Source organism: Olea europaea, chromosome 5 (genome assembly GCF_002742605.1).
Source record: "Olea europaea var. sylvestris chromosome 5, O_europaea_v1, whole genome shotgun sequence".
Classification (NCBI taxonomy): Eukaryota; Viridiplantae; Streptophyta; class Magnoliopsida; order Lamiales; family Oleaceae; genus Olea; species Olea europaea.
In genome coordinates, this window is record NC_036241.1 from 13,911,384 (window position 1) to 13,925,451 (window position 14,068).

The 14,068-nt window shown below is 34.3% G+C and overlaps 2 protein-coding genes across 2 annotated transcripts; both read left to right on the forward strand.

Annotated features, from left to right (window-relative positions):
- The first annotated feature begins 614 nt into the window (after nt 1-614).
- LOC111394269 (protein RALF-like 19) lies at nt 615-1,405 on the forward strand. The gene has a single exon (XM_023020026.1). It carries the CDS (start codon nt 615-617, stop codon nt 1,146-1,148), a length of 534 nt encoding a protein of 177 aa, XP_022875794.1. The 3' UTR covers nt 1,149-1,405.
- Nucleotides 1,406-3,639: 2,234 nt separating this feature from the next.
- LOC111394967 (rapid alkalinization factor-like) lies at nt 3,640-4,239 on the forward strand. The gene has a single exon (XM_023021004.1). It carries the CDS (start codon nt 3,692-3,694, stop codon nt 4,022-4,024), a length of 333 nt encoding a protein of 110 aa, XP_022876772.1. The 5' UTR covers nt 3,640-3,691; the 3' UTR covers nt 4,025-4,239.
- The last annotated feature ends 9,829 nt before the right edge of the window (nt 4,240-14,068 follow it).

The window sequence follows — 14,068 nt, forward strand, 5'->3', positions numbered from 1 at the left end:
GTACAAATTATGAACGTTGAAAAAACTTTAATGATAATTTTGCTTAAATCAATCGATACATGCGTATTGTTAGCTCTTGAGTTTGGTTGGAAACCACATGGTCATAATGAAACTAGGAAAATTAAAGTCATAAAGGATTAGAGCCTTGCAGTGCTCATTACTTGATTATTTGTAAACAAACAAGTTGTTCACAATCATATTATAATTTATTTTTTTTAAGAAATAAGTTATATTTCATAATCTTATCTACAAGTTGTTACCAATTTTATAACTGATGTGTGTTTTTTTTTTTTTTTTATTCTAAATGCAAAGCTCTCTTTTAAATAAAAACTATTAAAATGTCAATAGAAAGAGAAAGAAAAGCTTAAATATCATTTGACAACAATTTGAAATAAACTATGAAATAATTAATAATATATGCTTTTCTTTTTCTTTTTTATCAAATTGTTGTAAAAAAAAAACCTTAAAAATAGTATATAGGTAGAATTAAAGGGATTTTCTAAATATCACTTAGTTCTCACGGTATCACTTGTTCCAATACTTCAGTTATTTTCCAAACCCATAAAGTTTTGATTTCTACATTGTCACAAAAGTCAAGGAAAAACCTAGACTGCATGTTTGATGTTTTTCAACACAAAATTCATGCGCATTGCTCATTTGCGCTAAGTCTCCTCTCCCATGAGCTTTGCTTCCACAACCAAAGCTCCCTATATATACTATTGGAGAGCAAGGCTCAGGAAATAAAATATAAGAAAGAGGTTCCCTTCTTGTTTATCTTTGTTGTGTATGCTACTACTGCTTCTCACAAAATGACTTCACGTATGGTGTTACTTTTTCTTTTTCTCCTAGGTTTGGTCATGGTGATACAATCATCATCAGGACATGACAGTACAAATTCCGTTGATCCTAATCTTAAAAATATCAGGCATTCCACTGATGTTGATGATGAGATGAAGTTAGGCTCTGAATCCAACCGTCGCCAACTGTATAAATCGCGCTATATTAGCTATGCCGCATTAAGGGAGGACAACCTCCGATGCAACAAACGCGACGGTTCTTACAACATTTGTCATAAACGCCAGATTGCTAATGCATACCGTCGTGGCTGCACCAAGGCCAACAGATGTGCGAGAGCTTATGATAATTAGTAATGCTAAAAGATTTCATATATGCAGTTATAAGGAATTCTTTTAGCTTCGATCTATTGTAATGGTAAGTTATATATATGAATTGTTGGAATAAAGAACAAACCTTAGTAATATGGCTTGTTAATTATCTGGATTTTACAATGTTGATTAGATAGTCATTGAGCATTGTACTCTATTGTCCGTTCATTTTTATTATGGTATTTTGTATCATTATGAAATGAAATTATATACTATTCAGTTTCTTGTTGGTTGATGCGAATAATTACAATAATTAATCGTTGTTATTAAAGTATTTAGTAAAAAAGGTATTTGACAAAAATATAACATTATTTTTATTTATTGTTGGTAAAATATGTTTAAAACATATTTTTTATTAAGTTTTTATTTTATTAATTAAAAAATTTTGATCCTTTGTTAGTGAGTAATTTAGAGAAGTTTAAGAAAATTTCGTATTATGCACTAATTGACTCAACTTGTTCGTGTTGAGTCATATAGTTTGTGCATCGGTTAAGACTCATTTGACTTATGAACTGATCATATATGTTGGGTATATATTTTGTCTTCATAACTTTCAATATTATAACACATACTTTATAATCGACTCATGGAATAAAAAATACTCTTTTAATTGCATTATAACTAAGTTTTCCCATAATTTGAAAGAAACATTCCTTATTTCTCTATAGCCTATAAAGAAGCAAAAATGGATTATAAATATGGTATAGGGTGCTTGACATTTATGCTTAATGCTTGGACTGCACGAAAGTTTCATCATTGAATATATTGAAGCCTTTGACTCCCAAAATCCAGCCATACGTTTTAATTTAGGAAAAAGATGGGACATCTAATGAAGCTTTGATTTCATAAGTCCTTGGCAACCTTTGTTTTTCAAGAGTTTGAAGGCACTTTTTGTAAAAACTGAACGAGGTTTTATTTCGATTTGGAAGTAATCCAGTTATAATCGTAAGAGTGGGAGAAGATCAAGATCGCATCCTTGATTCCATTTCTTCACAAATTAAGAGAGCTATAATTAGGGTTGGACAAAACTCTTGAACCGAGTGGTTCTTCTTAACTTAAATACCCGAACGAATATCTAAATTAAGAACCAATGGGTTTAGTTTGGTTCTCGGTTCTAAATCAAGAATCGAATCTCCCTAATTTTTTAATTAATTTATTTTAAATAAACTAAATTATTTTATTTTTTTAAATAAATTTGCTAACTAGTTGATTTAATTCAAACCCAAAAATATGATTTTCCTATTTTTAACTTTCAGTTCAAAATCAATTTAATCAAATTGATCTAAGTTTTATCCAAATCTGTTACTCTGCCATAGCATCGTTCCTACCGTTCTAAAGAAATCGAATTGAAATTCGACAATAGCTCTCTTAATTATTTTGGGCTATCTATCTTCCTCTTTCTATAATTTTAACAATCAAATTTATGAAGAACTTAGTAAAGAAAGACACAAAAGATACATAAGATTGGATTACGTTATTTTGTAAGAGCTAAGAATGAATATATCATTAGTTGAATTTATGTCACTTTGTAAATATTAAAAAAATTAATTAAAATACGAAACCTCAGAACCGAACCGAAGTGAATCAAATGGAACCAACCCGAATGATTCCATAATTAAATTTGGATCCGACGATTTCACTTACTAGATACCCGAAAATTTCGGTTCCAGTGTTCGATTCTAAATCGAACCATATCCGGCCCTAGCCAAAATATAACAAGTTTTCAGTTGATTTTGTTTTTGTTTAGTTTTGATTTTGAATTAATATTCTGTGACGAGATCAATAAATAATTGTAATACTAGAATACAAGATGTTTGAATTCTCTTTCTGTAGTGAATTATTTACTCGTAGGTGGATGATCTCCTTAGGGGTTACTATGTTATATCGCGTGTTTAGTGCTTGAGTTAATCTTTCTATTGCGGTATATTACTGTTGTATTAGGGAAACACATTTCTTAGATCATGAACCGGATAGAGCCTACTCTAAACTATCAGAGTATACATGAATTGCATGATTAATGAGTTCGCTTAATCTGTGGTCCATTAAAGTATGTCACAAGTTTGAACTAGTTCGATTGAACAATTAAGATAATTTATTTTGAATATGAATTAAATAACTAGTAGTTATCTAAGTTTTGAACTTTTACTAGGTATCAAATCACTTGCTTTTTAGTGAGATTCGAAAATCTAGATGATGGATTTTATAAGAGTTCTTGATAGACCTCCTTTCTTTGATGGTATAAACTACGACAGTTGGAAAAATAATTAATGATGATTTTACTTGTATTAATCGACACGAGTATGGTGGGAACTCAACTAGTGATAATAAATTTAGGACAATCAAAGTCACAAAATCCACACACATTGCTCATTTTTCTCTAAGTCTCCTCTACCCATGAGCTTTGCTTCCACAACCAAAGTCCCATGTATAAACTGTTGGAAGGCAAAGCTCAGGAAATAAAATATCAGAAAAAGGTTTCATTTTTGATTATCTTTGTTGTGCATTTTACTATTTCCTCTAACAAAATGACTTCACGTGTGGTGTTACTTTTTCTTTTTCTCCTAGGTTTGGTCATGGTGATACAATCATCATCAGGACATGACAATACAAATTCTCTCGATCCCAACTCTAAAAATGTTGAGCATTCAATTGATGTCGATGAGGAGATGAAGTTGGGATCTGAATCCACTCGCAGGCAACTGTATAAATCGCCCTACATTAGCTACGCCACATTAAGGATGGACAACATCCGGTGCAACAAACTCGATGGCTCTGACTACAATTGTCGTCCCAGCCAGATCGCTAATAAATACCATCGTGGCTGCACCGAGGCCACGAGGTGCGCGAGAACTTATTAATAATGCCAAAAGAGTTCATATATATGGTTATAAGGAATTCTTATATATATGAATTGTTGTAATAAAGAACAAGCCTTAGTCGTATGGTTTGTTAATTAAATGGATTGTACAACATTGATCCGACAGTATTAAGTAAAATCATTGAGCATTGTACTTTATTGTTCGTTCATGTCGATTATTATATTTTGTTTCATTAAATAACTGAATAGTTTCTTGCTGGTTGATGCGATAATTAAAATAACTAATCGTTGTTATTAAGTATTGATGTAGTATTATTTTTATTGGTTGTTGGTAATATATATTTTGAACATATATTTTTTTATTAATTAAAACAAATTTGAAATTTTGTTAGTGAGTAATTTGGAGTAGTTCAAGGAAATTTCATGCTGATTGACTCAGTTTGTTCGTGTTGATTCAGATGCGCGTTTAGTACACGTCACTTTCAATGCATTCTCAAAATGTTTCACTACGTTAAGATATGAAATTTAAATTTTGAGATGTTTATATACAAGTTTTTGGAATGGACGGAGTAATAATATTATGGACATCTTATATATCCCGATGTGAAATTCGTGGATGAATGTGATGATAGCCGCCACAGTGCCCATTAATTGAACTCTATGGGTTTCTTTCAGTTTTATGGAAACCTTGCTATTTGTATTATATTATATAATTTTTTGCCCAAATGTAAAAATCGTGTTTTATGAAACAATTAATACAAATACACTGGGACTTGGGACTCTTGCAATATGCATCTTAGGCTCTTGTGAGAACAAAGCTATAAGTCTTCATAGGCATATATATTCTTATATTAGTTAGTGGATGAGATATCACTGAATCTAAAGTTTGTCCATTGGGACTCCAACCAAGGGCGGAGCCAGGAATTACTATAATGGTGGCTAAAAATCTTAAAAATTAGATACCATGCTATTAGATACTCGCCATCAGGGGCCGCTTTAATTCTAGTAGTCGCAATTTCAAACCTCATATTTTGTATCAAATCCACTCTTCGCCCTTCTCTGATAATCTAGAAGTAGACCCAAAATGAAACGGATCATTTACAATAACTTACCAAGAGCAAAATTAACATCAATATTAATCTCTTTTAAACTTTCAAAAGCATCTTAGCATCCAATAAATTAAAATGAAATAAAGTCAAAAACCAACATTTATCCCAAAACTAATTAAAAGAAGACAATATGTTTCAAATAACCATTTTAAGCATCAAGCCACCTCTAGTGATCGATATTATTTCAAATTTGATACGAAAAAGTCTGCATTTTACCAAGAAGGAAAAGTTCACAAAAGAAAAGGCAATCCATTGTACCAGGATTTTTATAGAGAAATCTGGATGCGATTACTCACCAATCACCCTATTACTAGTAAAATCTAGCACGAAAAACTGAAGAAATCTTTAAATAGCTGCACATAAAACACATAATTATTCTCGAAAAATTACTCTACATTGAATCCTATATGAAGGAAAGGGCTTTAGTGAAACTAATTATTCAAAATACACAAATTCAATTTAACATTTAGATTTGAAAAAAGGGTCACGGACTCACTGTCACTCACTACAATCAATAGGGCGTAGGCTGGCAGTGAGTCGACAATCGACGGTTCCATTTCGGTGCGGCTACGGGCAGGGGCAAAGTGAAAAGATTTAGGGATTTTGATTTTTGATTTTTGGGAATTGTTTGAATTGGTTTTGCAAAGGAAAATGGGAATTGCCGAATGGAAAAGAAAGGGGATTATACACGTAAATCAGAATAAGAAAATTAGTAATGGACTAACTAATAGGTATTATTATTGGGCCTAAAATTATATAAAATTAGTGGGCTACAGATTAAAGATTTTTTTAGGTGGGCTACCCACTAAATTTACTTGTTGGTGGGCTAATGTGGTTAAATTGAATACAATTCAAACAAAAAATAAAAAAAAAATTATTGCATCTGGGCTGGGTGACAGTGGGCTGCAGCCCCCATTGAATCCGCCTTTGACTCCAACACTACAACAAAAAAGGGCTATTGCAACGGCCAAAAAACGTTGCAAAAAGTTATTTGCAGTTTGCAACGTTTTAGCATATGTTGTGAAACTTGATGTTGCTGTTAAGGTAAGAGTTTTTGCAGCGTTTTCAAAACGTTGTAAAAGCCTGTCTATTGCAACGTTTAGCAAACATTGCAATAGATAGGCTTTTGCACAAGTTATTGCAACGTTGAAAAAATGTTGCAATAGCCTATCTATTGCAACATTATGCAACGTTGGAAAGATGTTGCAATAGCTTATCTATTGCAAACTATTGCAACATTTTTTAAACATTGCAATGGATAGGTTATTGCAACGTTGGAAAGATATTGCAATGTAACGTTTGGCAAATGTTGCAATACATAGGCTATTACAACGTTTAACAAACGTTGTAATAGATAATTCACATTTTTTTTAATTTATGCTTAAAACACTACTAAAAATCTTGTTCTGTGATCAAATAAGTCATTCAAAACTAACAAATATGTACCACCAAAATAATAAACTAACAAACATGTACTCATTAAATTTGTAAAATATTCAACACATAATCTTTTCCAAAATAAAATTAAGAGTCTCCAAACATGTACTACCAAAATGTAATTAGGAAACTACAAAAATCGAAACTTAAACTTAAAATTGTCGCATGTCACTTGATCAATACCATTGCCACTGGAACAATTTCTGTCCAATGAGCCTTGCATCAATCTCACTTGAAAAAGAAACTTCTTGTTGGAGAAAGATCGGCCTACAATCAACGAGTCTCATAGAGGTGTTTATAGCTAACAACCACTGAATATCAAATAAACATTCAAATAGCAAAACTTCTCCTTTTTATTGAGACATACGTAATTGTGACAAATCAAGACAATCACAAAGGCATTTCAGGCTTAGCACAAAATCATGTTGCCCACACATTAACAAATTACCTACTACAAGAATTCTAGCCTCAGCATGAAATCATGTTTCGATCATTCAATGACAAAAAACTTATTGAATGAAACCTAAGAATTAAGCCAAGTAACCCATTAATCCTTACTGCCAAAATCTCACTAGCTAACCAACCAATTACATAAAACCACTTCATACGTACCAACCAACCAACCAACACTAAATACTATTTGGGATGGAAAGAAAACGAAAATAGGACGCATTCCTTGTACTTATCTCAGATCAAAAAATTGCAATGGCTACCACAAATTATTATTTATTGGCAGCATTCTTTATAATTATACTCACCTACAAATTCTCACACATACGACTGCTGATTCCATTCAAGGATGTGGCGGATTTGTTGTGGGAGTGATTGAATACCGAAAATGATTCGTTCTCTGGTCTAACGATACACATATTTAGTGGATCTTTCTATAAGTGATCTGATTTTTTAGCGTAATCGGTGTTAGATTTCAATTTTGAACTTCATGTTGACCGTGGAAAATCAGCGATTGGCATCGGCGATTTGGTGAGAGGCTGAGCTGTGGGACTATGGGTGTGAGAGAGAGATGAAAGATAGGTTAGGGCGCCGTGGAGATGGAAGATTGTGTTGTATGTCTCGTGAGTGGTTGTTGGGACTTGGGGTGAAATTTGAGGTTTTTTTCTTCGCAACGTTCAATTAACGTTGCCAAAGGGGAAGTTTTTGCAACGTCCAACAAACGTTGCAAAAGGCGAGTTTCAGCAACGTTCGTCAAACGTTGCTATAAAATTAACTTTTCGCAACGTTTATTCTAAAACTTTTCGCAACGTTTATTAAACGTTGCGAAAGGCGGCATTAGCAACATCTACTTACAAAATGTTGCCAAAACTCAATTATGTTAATTAATGGCAACATTCGCTTATTAAAATGTTGTCACAAACTCCTTTAACAATATTTAACTACCGAATGTTGCTTTTTATGTGTTGCAAATGATGATTTTTGGTGTAGTGCAAGGAGAATCAATTATGCAGTTAAAGAATTTATCTCTGGGCACTTGATCGTTAATTGGTTCTAAAAAATGGTGAAAAATGTCATATCCAGGTAAATTTTATAAGCTCTAAACTTATGTTAATAGAAATAGTCACCAATGGACTTAGACCAATTGTTTCTTGAAAAGCACGTGGTCTTGGAATCTTTATGAGTTTATACCATTATATTTACCGATCCATGGTACTATTGCAACTATAGTTGTTCTTATAATTTGTCATTCATGCATGAAATCGTCACTGTATATTTTGAGACGTTAAGGAGATATCTTGAGGTATTACTCTCGTGTTTCTGTGGGAAATTTTTTTGTCACCTTTGGATGCGTCAAGTTGACCGACATAGATTTGATACTAGCTAGGATCACATGATGATGAGTGCTCATGTCTATTCTACATTTTTGCTTCAGGGTGATTATGTAGCTTATTTTCCAAGGTTATGACCCCAATCCAATGCGAATTTATGTCTATTAATACAACATGATGGCAAAGATTAAATCTTTGCTAAGTACATTGGATTGGATCATATTCAGAGGTGATTTTCAATTAATTGTTTTCGAAAAAATTTGAAACTATTAACGTTGCACAAAGTGGGAGAATGGTTGGTTGTTCTAATGTTGATTGGCATTTATTTTATTGGAAGGAAAATGTCAAATGAACATCATGGTTGACACAATGGATGACCGCGCCCTCACATGTCGAAGTGGGTCCTGCCTGAATAAAATAATCTCAACCCCCCATGTGTGTGTGTTGTGTCAACCCCGATGTCACCCATTGTGGCTAAATAGCTAGGTCTGGTCATCTCTTTTCTATATGAAAACTCTAATATAACTTTCCTCATTCATAATCTTGACCATAGCTTAAAGAGTGCGGATGGAGATCTCAAACAGGTATTCATACCTATAACGATTTTATGGCTACAAGAGGTAACCACTAAATTATTATGCCAATCTTTCCAATATTGTGTAGTATGGTGATTTGTAATTGGATTAAATTCATATAAAATCTGAAATAAGTGTAGGAAAACAAGTCGCTAGTGTATGAAACCAATTGTATAAGTTTTATTCAATTGCAATAGCCGATTATTGAAATTAATAACCACAAGGCAAACGATTTCAATTTATCAAAAAAAATTCTGTTTCAGAATTTTCCAACAGCTGGAAAAAAAATGTTTAGCAACACAAAATCAGAAATATAAGTTAACTGCAGGCTAAAACTGTAAACGATGAATCTGGAGGCTTCACACTATGGAACTACAAACTGCATGAATTAAATAGTAATGCGAAAATAATCTGTAGAAAGAAAATACAAACTGCAGCATATTTCAAACCGAGACCTGTGCGTGCACAGTTTCTTTAAGACAATTTCGCCCTCTCACCGTAGGTGCTGGAGGTTCAGTTCGAGCGGCTGTCTCCCAGGATACAACGGTAAATTTGAGCACCGCGGTCATACTCTGACGAACTGATCTAGTATCCGAATAATATCACCACAAGAACAAGATCTTACTGGACAAGGAATGCAGAAAAAAAGAAACTGTGTATGTAGGAATGTAGGTGAGATTTTCCAGTGTGTTAGATTATTGGAGAATTAGCCTTTTTATAGGCATATTGCCCATTAATATTGTGACCATTGGGAGTCCATTGGAGTTACTTACCATTAACACTGTGACCATTGGGAGTCCATTGGAGTTTTTTCAGTTTAGAAACTCAAAATTCATTGGAGAAAGCAAAAAAAAGAAAAAAGAAAAAAAAAGGCAAAACATGGGCTCTCCGATGGGGCCATTTTTGCCTTGTTCGGTCTGACATTCGTGTGCGCAGGTCGCGCTCGCACCCAAGTTCAAGGTCCGAAGGTCATTTCGGTTCGTGATTTGCACCCTCCTGCGCGCGCATGTAGAGAGAGCCTCTGTGCTACACATGATTACACATCTCCAAAGCATAGCCATATATAAAGTAGTTTAAGTTTCCTTGATTTTCTTATGTGGGATAAATGCATTTTTTTCCCATAAAACCAACTTCCAATGACCAAATTTGAGTTTCAATTTCTCATTCACCTGAGCTTCATTTTTGGCAAATAAATACATGAAATCGATGTTCTCGCGGAGGAGAACACATATCAACTTTGATATTCCACATTAAACCAACAAGTCCCATTGAAAATTGTGTCAAAAATGAGCTGCTCACTCAATTTTTTTCAACAATCCCCCACATGAATGAAAATTGAGAGATACACGAAACGTGAGTCACAAGACTTGGTGATAAAGTTCAGCGGTTGAATCCTGCATAGGATAGGTAGGTGTTACCCTTTGAACCTTCCCTTGTGAAAGCATATTTACTTTACTGGCTGACCAGTAGACGCGATGTCCTTGAACTGTTCTGCCGTTTGTGTAAACAATGATATACTTCACACAAGATTCTTCCTAACACAATCCAGTTCTCATTGTTATGTTCGTTTTAGCCATGAACATATGCCTGATTCTGTGAAAGTTCTTAAGAATTGAGCCCCACACAATTTTCTTAGAAGCGGTCCACTTCTCTCTCACTTTTGACCATATTGGAATATCCTCTAAGAAGTTGCGCAACCACTCATCCACTTCACCACATTTATCTAGAGCTATAAACTCAGATTCCATCGTAGATCTGGCTATAACCATTTGCTTAGAGGATTTTCACGATATGACAGCACCACCCAATGTGAACACATATCCACTGGTGGATTTTGAGTCTTTTATATTAGATATCCAATTAGCATCACTGTATCCTTCAATAACTGCTGGATATCTAGTATAATGTAGTCCATAGTCACAAGTATATCTTAAGTACCTCAGTACTTTTACAATTCCTTTCCAGTGATCAACTCCTAGATTACTCGTGTATCTACTCAATTTACTGACTGTGTAAGCTATGTCTGGTCTAGTACAACTCATTAAGTACATTAGACTTTCGATAACTCTCGAGTATTCTACTTGAGAGATACTTTCTTCTCTGTTTTTAGACAGATGTTGACTCGTATCTATTGGTGTTCTAACCAAGCCAGTATCATCCTTATGAAATTTTCCTAAAATTTTGTCCACATAATGTGATTGACTTAGAACAAGCCCATTTGACGCTCTTGAGATTTTCACTCCAAGTATAACATCAGCTAAACCCATATCTTTCATGTCAAATCTCGAGTTTAACATATTTTTAGTAGATTCAATCATCTTATTGTCACTACTAACAATAAGCATGTCGTCAACGTAAAGACATAAGATGACATATCCATCTTTAGTGTCTTCGACGTAAACACATTTGTCACATTCATTGATTTTAAATCCACTATCAATCATGACATTGTCAAATTTTTTATGCCATTGTTTTGGTGCTTGTTTCAAGCCATATAGTGACTTCACCAGTTTACAGACTTTCTTTTCTTGTCCTGGTGACGAAAACCCCTCAAGTTGTTCCATGTAAATTTCTTCTTCTAAATCTCCATTTAGAAAGACAATTTCAACATCCATTTGATGTACTTCAAGATTTCGCAAAGCGACAATCGCAAGTATCATCCTAATAAATGTTATTCTCGTCATTGGAGAATACGTATCAAAGTAATTAAGGCCTTCCCTTTGTTTGTAGCCTTTAATTACTAATCTAGCCTTGTACTTCTCGATAGTTCTATCTGCTTTCATTTTCCTTTTGAAAATTCATTTGTAGCCTAGTGGTTTGCTTCTTGGAGGAAGATCCACTAGCTCCCATGTATGATTTTGTAGTATGAAATCTATTTCACTTTCAATGGCTTCTTTCCATTGAGATCCTTTCGAGAAATTCACTGCTTCTTGATAACTTTGAGGTTCACTTTCTAGCATATAGGTCAGAAAATCAGGATCATAAAATTTTTCTGTCCTTTCCTGTTTGCTGCGTCGAACCTCAGTCTCCTCTTCTAATTCTTCGTTCTGACTATTTTCAGTCATTGTCTCATATGTTCGTTTAGGGGAGCTTGCTTCCTCTTTCGATTTGTACGGAAATACTTCTTCAAAGAATGTAGCATTCCTTGATTCCATTATCGTGTTTTTGTGTATATCTAGAATTTTTGAATCATACACAAGAAAGCGATACACACTGCTATTATGTGCATAACCAATGAAGACACAGTCTATAGTTTTCAGGCCTATCATTACCTTCGTTGGTGGTAGAACAGCCACTTTAGCAAGACACCCCCACACTCGCAAATGTTTATAGGTAGACATTCTTCCTTTCCATAACTCATAAGGGGTCTTTTCCTATTTCTTTCGGGGCTCCTTATTTAAAAGGTAATTTGCTGATAACATAGTTTCCCCCCACATGTTCTGAGGCAACCCAGAACTTACGAGCATTGCATTCATCATCTCTTTTAAGGTATTATTTTTCTGTTCGACAACATCATTTTGTTGCGGTGAATAAGGGGCGGTGGTTTCATGTATGCTTTTTGTGCACAGAATTCAGTAAATAGTGCTTTATACTCACCACCTCGATCACTTTGCAGCACCTTAATTTTCTTATTAAGTTGATTCTCAACTTCATTCTTATAGAGAATAAATTTCTCTATAACTTCATCCTTGTTTTTAAGCAGATATACATAGCAGTATTTTGTGCTATCATCGACAAAAGTAATAAAATACTTGTTGACACCTCTTGTTTGTACAAGTTTTAGATCACACACATCACTGTGAACTAAATCTAGTGGTTCTGTGTTCCATTCAATTGATTTAAACGATGACCTTGTTAATCTTGTTTCAACACAAGTTTCACACTTATGTTTAGAATCGTTATTGAACTTAGGTATGCAATTAGAGTTAACTAGTTTTCGTAAAGTATCATAGTTAACATGTCCTAGTCTACCATGCTACAAATTGGAAGACTCAAGCAAATAAGCAGAAGAACTTGCTTTATTCATTTTTGGTTTCACAACCATTACATTGAGTTTAAACATACCGTCGGAAACATAACATTTTTCAACAAACATTCCACTTTTTGACAGAATGACTTTGTCTGACTCAAAAACAATGCGGAAACCATGCTTATTCAAAAGCGACCCGGACATTAAATTCTTGCGAATTTTCGGCATATAAAGCACGTTGTTGAGAGTCAGCCCCTTTCCCGAGGTCATCATCAGAACCACTTTTCCTTGACCCTTGATTTCAGAAGTTGCTGAATTTCCCATGAACAACTTCTCCCAGTTCTCAACAACTTCGAACGTATAAAATATCTCTTTATCAGAGCACACATGTCTTGTAATACCGGTGTCAATCCACCACTCTTTAGGGTTCGAACCCACCATGTTTAATTCAGAAATGACTACTGCCAAGATTCAGCTCCGACACATCTTGTGCCATGTAGTCAACAACGTTTGCTTCTTTCTTTTTCTTCGGTAATCTGCACTCCGAAGACTTGTGACCCACTTTGTCACAATTGAAACATTTCCCTTGGAATTTCTTCTTGACAATTCCACATGTCGGTCCTTGCTTAGTTCTTTTGCCACCGGATGGCTCAGACTTATTTTTGTAGTTCTTACTACTTTGACCAAGCTCCATAACATTGCCTTTGGCCACACTAGGATTGAACTAATTCTTATCGGAACTCTTGTTGTCTTCTTCAATTCAAAGTCTAACAACGAGTTCTTCGACGTTCATTTCCTTTCATTTGTGTTTCAAATAGTTATTGAAATCTTTCCACGCAGGGGGCAATTTTTCTATAATTGCAGCCATCTGAAAAGTTTCACTCAACATCATTTCTTCGGCAAGAATTTCGTGAAGAATCACTTGGAGTTCTTACACTTGACTGATAACAGTTTTGAAGTCCACCATCTTATAGTCTAGGAATTTGCCGACTATAAACTTTTTAGCCCCGACATCCTTAGTTTTGTATTTTCGGTCTAAGGACTTCCACAATTCCTTAGCAGTTTTCATGGTGCTATATACATTGTATCTGCTAGGCTATTCATGATATAATTTCGACACAGAAAGTCCGAATGCTTCTAAGCATCAAGTGCACTCAATGCTTGCACATCTCCCTCGCCCTCATTAAACTTTGGAGTAGTTTCAGTCAAGAA

What these genes read in the sequence shown, in the direction of transcription:
- LOC111394269 (XM_023020026.1), top strand. Translation starts at nt 615, where the DNA reads ATGTTTGATGTTTTTCAACACAAAATTCATGCGCATTGCTCATTTGCG.
- LOC111394967 (XM_023021004.1), top strand. Translation starts at nt 3,692, where the DNA reads ATGACTTCACGTGTGGTGTTACTTTTTCTTTTTCTCCTAGGTTTGGTC.